General features: G+C 43.0%; 1 protein-coding gene and 1 long non-coding RNA gene across 2 annotated transcripts in view; one reads left to right on the top strand and one right to left on the bottom strand.

The window, feature by feature from the left end:
• LOC122541552 (tenascin-X-like) overlaps positions 1 to 1286 on the top strand; it is a 110919-nt gene extending 109633 nt beyond the window's left edge. The window contains exon 54 of the mRNA XM_043678381.1: positions 1242 to 1286. Within this exon, the coding sequence (XP_043534316.1) occupies positions 1242 to 1286 (45 nt within the window). The remainder of the gene's footprint in view (positions 1 to 1241) is intronic.
• Positions 1287 to 1618: 332 nt separating this feature from the next.
• Positions 1619 to 6654, bottom strand: LOC122541466. The gene is made up of 3 exons (XR_006309609.1): positions 6497 to 6654; positions 5815 to 5841; positions 1619 to 1645 (listed from the first exon to the last, which is right to left on the bottom strand). It is a non-coding gene; the product is annotated as an uncharacterized LOC122541466 (long non-coding RNA).
• Between the last annotated feature and the right edge of the window lie 1744 nt (positions 6655 to 8398).

The raw sequence follows: 8398 nt of genomic DNA on the forward strand, positions 1-8398 counted from the left end.
CCTGTAGCTCAGATCCTCCAACCCTGGCAACACGTCCCCCAAGCCCACACAGCCCCCTCCTACCCTCTCTTCACAGGCCTGCCATTGTTGCACAGACCCATCGTTGCAGCCTGTTCCTGCCCATTGGAACTTCTCTCTTCCTTTCCTGATTCTATTTCTCTGTCCTTGTTCATTATCTTCCCACTGAGATTTGTGATTGTTCTGATGCTTTGTACAGCGATCATCCTGCTCAGTATTCTGTTCCTGCTTATCCCCCATACCCTGTGATCCTTTAGCTCAAAGAACTCAAACTTCTCAACCATCTTCTGTGGCAGAGAGTTCACAGGCTCACCACTCAGAGTGAAGACTTCTCTCCACATCTCAGTCCTAATTATGGATGTGTCTGCAGTGTGGCTGTACTGAGATGGAGTCACTAAAACTGACCCAGACAAACTTGACAGTGATCCATTGAAATCTGACAGTGATCCCAGAGGAACCTGACATTCAGTTGCAGAACATCCAAAGGAAAAGTTTCCACCCTGATGACCCTCCCTGAGATGTGCTGGTTTGATCCCCTGCCCATGAACTGAACTGTGTGAACAGCAGGAGATCACTTGGAGCTGAACTGTTCCTGCAATTCCAGAGGATGCTGCTCAGAGCTCACCCAGACTGTCCAATGAACAGCTGAACACAACTCTTGTTATTGACTGCAACTAATACATTCCCCTCTGTGAAATACAGAGCCACCCTCCCACTCAGCAAACCTGCAAGGAGGTTAGATTAGATTACATTACAGTGTGGAAACAGGCCCTTCGGCGCAACAAGTCCACACCGCCCCGCCGAAGCACAACCCACCCATACTCCTACATTTACCCCTTACCTAACACTACAGGCAATTTAGTATGGCCAATTCACCTGACCTGCACATCTTTGGACTGTGGGAGGAAACCGGAGCACCCGGAGGAAACCCACGCAGACACGGGGAGAACGTGCAAACTCCACACAGTCAGTCGCCTGAGGCGGGAATTGAACCCGGGTCTCTGGCGCTGTGAGGCAGCAGTGCTAACCACTGGGCCACCGTGCCGCCCATATTGTATAATTGCCCAGAACTGTATAATTCCTGAACTGGGGAAACTATCAAGCAGTCTCGGATCTGATTTTACAGGACTGACCAGCACTGACACTCTGAGACATCAACCCACACAATAACCCCAAAGACCATGAGCTGGTAAAACAGAACCTTCTTCCCCACTCTCACTCAGCTCATCGTCAGAAACCAAGACCAACAAGGTGTCTCAGCCTCTTGACCTCACCATGTCCCGAAACCTGGATGTCTCAATTAATGTATTCTATACGCATTGTTCCATCAAAACCTTCATGCAACAGAATGTCTTTATATGGACAATGAAATATATACAGAAATGTATAATTAATAGACAGAATATAGACATATAAGTAATTTTAATAAAATATTTCAGCAGAAATGAAAAGCCAGATTACATGCCTCCATTTGGAAAAAAATGATTGCTCCAATTAGATTGGCATTTTAACATGCCACGAAGTATTCTGGAAGTGTACATCAATATTTCTAACCAATTAGGGTCAGTTTTATTGAATTGTAACATAGTTCTGTACTTACCACAGTCTAGTTCCACTTTGTCGTATCCTGCATGAAACAAGAATATTTAAGAGCTCACATTTCTTGCTGACTACCAGTTAAAGCTTTCACTGTAAGTTCACAGGTTGGGAACAAGTAATGCCCTCCCTTAGACTGAACGATCGCTCTGGATTCCAAACCTACCATTAACAACATGGAACAAATCATCTCAGAAAAGTTTCAGCCTTCGAGACACAATATTGCAGGTCCATTTCAGATCAAATCCCCAGCAGCATTACAGAGTTTTGGATGGTGACTGTTGGTGATGATTCTGCTATTTCCATTTACACTTCATCTCACAACAAAACAGAAATGATTGAAAAAACTCAGCAGGTCTGTGAATAGAGAAACAAACGTAACGTTTCCAGTCCGATATCACCCTTCCTCGGAACACAGACATTCTGAAGAAGTCATATAGACTCAAGACGTTAACTTTGTTTCTCTGTCTCCACAGACAGTGCCAGACCTGCATTTTCTGATTTTATTTCCAGAGAAGGTACATAACCAGCTGGAGCCAAGGCTCTGTATAAATGAAGACTCAGCCGGTAACAAGTATCTGATTGGGTGGTGGATTGGTGACAAGTTCAATGACATAAGCATGCCAACAATGATGGGATTGGTTCTCAGATTGCTGAACAGTTTGGCGCTTTGAATAAGATACAGAGACATCAACCCCAGATCTTCACCAGCTCAGGAGCTCTCTCTGTTCTCTGGAACAAAACCCCATTTTAAACCTGAAAAGTATTTGTTTACTTTTCCTTCAGCAGTTTCTGTCGGTTGTGACTATAATGAATAAGTTAGGGATCTTTTATACATGTGAACTGGACACCATGGGTCTCCTACAATCCAGAGAAAGCATCTGAAGAAGGAAGGTTCAGAACAGTCTTCAGATCAGCACAAGAATCATCTCAGCAACTGTGTGAACATGAACATCTCTGCTCTCTTTCTCTCTGTGTGCATGTGTTTGTGTATGTAGGTTGGAGTGGGGAGGAGAGTGAAAGAATAGTTTATAAGGGGATTAGTTATATGCCAACGGTTCATAATTGTTTACCTGTAGCTACAGTCTATTTTCTTGTAATAGGTAATTATTGTCAGTTTCAGAAAGCTGGTCTATGCCTTCTATCAACCTGGGTCTAAAAAACAGGTCAATTGGGAAGTTTTCCATACTTTTACAAACCTTTAACTTTTGTAATGACATCAGGAATAGTAGATGTCCAGTGCACTCTCTCAGTGAAATGGAACAACTTTTCCCATTACTGTCTCTTTTTCCTTGCACTGCTGTCCCTTTCATCTCTGAATCACTCCTGCCTTCCATTATACCATGAACCTTCTCTGTCATTCCTGGGATGTTGTTTAAACATGACAGGGGTCAGGTTCACACGAATGTGAAACAGTCAAGGTCACTGGTGGAGACTCATCAGGAAAAACAAACAGGATTATAGAATGTTGGGCTGAATCTTACTTACTGTTACTGTTTCCCCTTCCCCACTGCCCCCTCCCCCTGCCTCAGCACTTTCCCAACACCTGATACATCCCTTTTCCCAGCTCAGATAAAGATCACTGACCTGAGGTTTTATCCTCTCCAAAGATGCAGCTCAATCTGTTGAATATTTCCTGGACCTTTTGATTACCTTTTGGATCGAAAGCTCTGTTCATCTCAAAATAATTATCCCATTAAATTCAATGTAAAGACAGAGGTATAGATTGGAAACTGGGACTGGAATATTGGGAAGTGTTTACAGTATTTCGATCTCATGGGATCAGCCCATGATTGTTACATTTCAACTTTGGCCCAATGACACAGCTGGAACTGAAAGCCCTGACACCTGAACCGAACCATAAAGCTACTGTTACTTCCATCTGTTCTGACCACGTTTTGCAGGGATTCCTTGTGATAACATGGAGAGACAGTCAGATTCTGGATGCAGTGTGGAGATTCTGTTTTTCACTGGGTAACGGGGGAAGGAAGAGAAATCGAGTGGGAGGATCCCATTGTGCTCGGGTGTTACCTCAGACAGAGTAACCAATCAGCAAAACGTCTCTAAACCCACACTCCAATATAGAAGAAAAGATCTGAGGTTTAAAGACAGATAAAACATGCAAAATAAATTTTAAAAAAGAGATTGGAACATACATATTATAGTTTATAGCGTAATAATGAAATTCATGTGTAGTTTCATCAATCTGGAACATTATGCTTTTCACTTTGTATTCTTCACTTCCCCACTGACCCACCCAACCCCACTCTGCCACACCCACCCCACTATCCCATCCCACCGCCCCACCCGCCGTCCTCCCCCATGAAAAATACTTTTTAAGAACATGCAAAGAACGACTGCATCATGATAGCAAAAACCATCATTAAGAAAGGACATTATCAAACTCGAGGCACCAGAAAACCACCACATCTCATCCACTGGCTAATCAAGTGCTGCCAGTGAACGAGCATTTCATTATATTGGAGAATAACTGACAGACAATGAGAGATTGATGGTTCTGCGATATGGTATTACAATATTTACATCCAACACAGAAATATGTTTCTAAAATGTAAGAAGACAGGATCTGACTCACTCTACCACCCAATCCCACAGATGACGGATCAACATTTAACTCACTGCACACCCAGTCATTGTGGACTGTAGTGGGATGTTGTTTAAACATGACAGGGGTCAGGTTCACACGAATGTGAAACAGTCAAGGTCACTGGTGGAGACTCATCAGGAAAAACAAACAGGATTATAGAATGTTGGGCTGAATCTTACTTACTGTTACTGTTTTGGTTAATAGTCAGTTTCATCACATTTCATGAAGTATTTCTCTCTGTGACATCCAGCAGGTTTTCTCCCATTTCTTACCAAACCCACTCTCCACTCACACCCCCCCCCCCCCGCCCCCAATTACGACACACCCCATTACTACTAGCCTCATCCTTTCACACACCATTTCCAAGCAACTTGTCATTGTTGGAATATCCCAGAATTGACTAAGATTTCTGGTACCAGTGCCATTTTACAAGGCTGTAGTGTATCCAGGCAAGCACTGTCAGCCCTGCTCAGTTCCTGACATTTTCCCCAGACATAGCAGATGGGGGTGATTTCTGCTTCACATTGTGGACGCTAGCCTGAAGGTCCTCTGAATACGGTGGTGCAGATGTGGTACACTCTCTTCTCCCAGGACCAGCAGAGGTGATCGTGACACCAGACCCTGCTCGGTCAGAGGTTACCACATGGGTCAGTCCAGTCTCAGCATCTGCAGGAATGCCCTGCAGGTCAGTGACCTTGTCCACTCCACCAGAGTAGGAACCATCACCTTCATTGATTTGACTGTGTTCTGCTGACTACCATGGCCATCTTCTTGGCTTTGTGTCTCCATTAAGTGGCAGGGCTAAACAGCAGTACTGTGTGCATGGTCTCTCTGGAGGAGGGACAAGGAGTCAGTTTTAACAAAAAAGCAGGGATAGTGTAAACATCCAGGTCAGCTGAAAGTTAACAAGTGTTAAGAGAATAATGAACATCCCAGAGACGCAACTTGGCCCAGTCCATGAGCTGGGGGTGTGTCTCTGTGTGCACAGTGTGCTTGCTTTGGCATAACAATGATAGCTGCTGTTGCACCCCAAGTTGCAGCCCTGAAATGTTGAAGTAAGTGTTTTGGAGATGTGTCATGAGGGTGTTTCGAGGCTGGCACATGTTGGATGCTAATGATCATGGACATGGATTACGTGTGGCTGGTGCCCATGGAGCATACCCTGAGATGTTGGTGTCTGATATCCAACACTAAGAACCCTTTGGAGTGAGCAGTGAGCTGAAGTCACCAGGTACACGTTCTCATCTCCATGTTGAGAATTCTCAGTGTCCAATTTGTCTGGCAGGTTTGGTGAGATAGGGAGCTGCATCTTAGTGAAGTGAGGTGTGCAGTTAATAAGGTCAGCCACAAGCAAGAACCCTCTTTAATAGGCTGCCTCGTGAGAGTCTCGACTTGATGCTGGGCAGTGACACTGAAATGGGACTTTTTCACGCAGGTCTGCCATATTTCACACCATAGACCATATTGTTCAGACCCTTATAAACATTTACCCTCTCTGTTCAAAATTCCTGGATTCCCAATGCAATGAAACTGGAATTTTCCTTTTCAATCTCTGTAAATCAGAATCCTGAAATGGTTCTGAAACAGCTTACCTTCCAAAGTGCAGAACAACTCCAGTTCTGAAAGACAAGAACACAGGAATGTGTTAGTGAGAGAGATTCTGCAGCTATTGCTACATCCTATAACAGCAACATCAGAGACACAAACAGAACACAGATCAGACCTGACCAGCAGAACCATCAGCTGGGATCAGAACAAGATTTTAAAATTCTAAAATCTCAAGTTGATGATTTGACAGAATTTACAATTGACATAATTCACTTTTCTCCTCATGTTCTAGAGATAATAAAATGAGCTGGATTTCAACAAAATTTCAGCTAAATACAGTTAGTGCACTATCAGGGATGACGCAAGAGCAGGAATGGGATAATATTTAAGAAATATATTCATGATCTTGAGTTTTTTAGCTGTGCTTTCTATTAATTATTTATCACTTTGATTGAAGTATTTTAATCTTTCCAATTCGAAAATACCAATCACTGATCAGATCTCCTATGGTCAGTTCCTCTCCAGTCAAATCCCCCTTCTCACTCCACTCTGTTTGCATCCAATCCCTCTCCCATGGCACCTACAATGACATTTTTAAAATACTAGCTTGCCTGCTTTCGGCCTCTCATCCACCAGAACATTCCATTAACTACCAAACTGCTCAATCGTACATTCACCTCTATCTTTGAATCCACTGTCCCAATGTAAACCAACACAACAACTCACCTTCATGAATCATTCAGCTGTAATCATCATAACTGCTCCCTCGGTCGAAGGGACAAAAACTTGAATTTACTGGAGAACTGTCTATTGAGTGGGGTAAGGGAGGAAACTGAGTATTTGCAATAATCTTCAATTCATATTTGCGACAGGACAGGAAGACAGTTAATGTGGTACCGTTATTCATGAAGTGGCCAAGAGATAAACAGGAAATTACAGGTCAGTCAGTCAAACCTTTAGACTTTTGGAAGCAATTCTGAGGGACAGAACTAATCTGCATTTGGAGAAGCAGACATTAATCAGGAATAGTCAGTATAGTTTTCTTAAGTGGGATCATGGCTGACCAACTTGATTGAATTTTTGGAAGAGATGACCAGGTGTGGAGATGAGAGCAATGCATTCAAAGTTACTTGGACTTCAGCAAGGCATTTCATAAAGGTCTGGCAAGGGTCACTAATACCACAGTATCTCAGAAAATTTCGCAAATTGGATACAGAATTAACTGAATGGCAGTAAGCAGAGGGGGGTGGTCAAGGGCTGATTCTCTTGTGTCTAGTGTGATTTTGCAGAGATCAGTGTTGCCACCCGCCCCCCCCTTGCTGCTTCTGGTATATTTGAGCAGTCATAGAGATGTACAGCAAGGAAACAGACCCTTCGGTCCAACTCATCCATGTTGACCAGATATCCTCAATTAATCTAGTCCCACTTGCCAGCATTTGGACCATATCCTTCTATACCTTTCCTATCCATACCCATCCACATGCTTTTTAAATGTTGTTATTGTACCAGCCTCTACCACTTCCGCTGGTAGCTCATTCCATACACGCACCAACCTCTATATGAAAAAGCTGCCCCTTACGTCCCTTTTAACTGTTCTCCTCTCACCTTAAACCTATGCCCTCTAGTTTTGGACTTCCCCACCCTGGGAACAAGATCTTCACTATTCACCCTAACCATGCCCTCATATTTTATATACCTCTATAATGATTTATATTTGAATGTAGGTGGGTTGATCGGTAAGTTTGCAGATGATACAAAAATCAGTGGGGTACTAAGTAGTGACGAGGATATTCTCAGACCACAGGAGGATACAGACGGGTTGGTCAGATAACTAATCAATGGCAAATGGAATTCAAACTGGATAAACATGAGGTGATGCATTGGGCAAGGCAAACAAAGGAGGGGAATACGTGATGGATGATCGGACCCTGGGAAGCACTGAAGGTCAGAGGGGCCTTTGTGTGCATGTCCACCAATCCCTTAAGGTATCAGGACAGGTAAAGAAAAAGTGATAAAGAAGGCCATGGGATACTTCCCTTTATTAGCTGAGGCACAGAGTTTAAGAGCATGGGGATGACACTATAACTGTAGAAAACATTGGCTTGGTCACAACTAGAGCATTGTGTGCAGTCATGGAATCTACATTTTATCATGATTTGGAGATGCCGATGTTGGACTGGGGTGTACAAAGTTAAAAATCACACAACACCAGGTTATAGTCCAACAGGTTTAATTGGAAGCACACTAGCTTTCGGAGCGTCGCTCCTTCATCAGGTCGAGTGAGGGCTCGATCATAACACAGAATTTATAGCAAAAATTTACAGTGTGATGTAACTGAAATTATACATTGAAAAATTGATTGTCTGTTAAGCGTTTCATCTGTTTTTTTTAAAGTTGCATTCTCGGGTTAGCTGTTAACAATGGTGATAGCTAGACAATATGTTGAAGGTGTTAGCCCCCTGTGTTCTCTGTCTATGACCTGATATTTAGATTGATTCTAATCTAAAAAGTGAGATAACAGAGTTTTACATAAATTCATGCAGTTTTTGAGCTCAGAGTTCTACATGAATGTATGCAGTTTTGAGCAAAATGCAATGTAACTCTGCAAGTACAAATTCACCCCACAAA

This window comes from Chiloscyllium plagiosum, chromosome 37 (genome assembly GCF_004010195.1).
Source record: "Chiloscyllium plagiosum isolate BGI_BamShark_2017 chromosome 37, ASM401019v2, whole genome shotgun sequence".
Taxonomy (NCBI): domain Eukaryota; kingdom Metazoa; phylum Chordata; class Chondrichthyes; order Orectolobiformes; family Hemiscylliidae; genus Chiloscyllium; species Chiloscyllium plagiosum.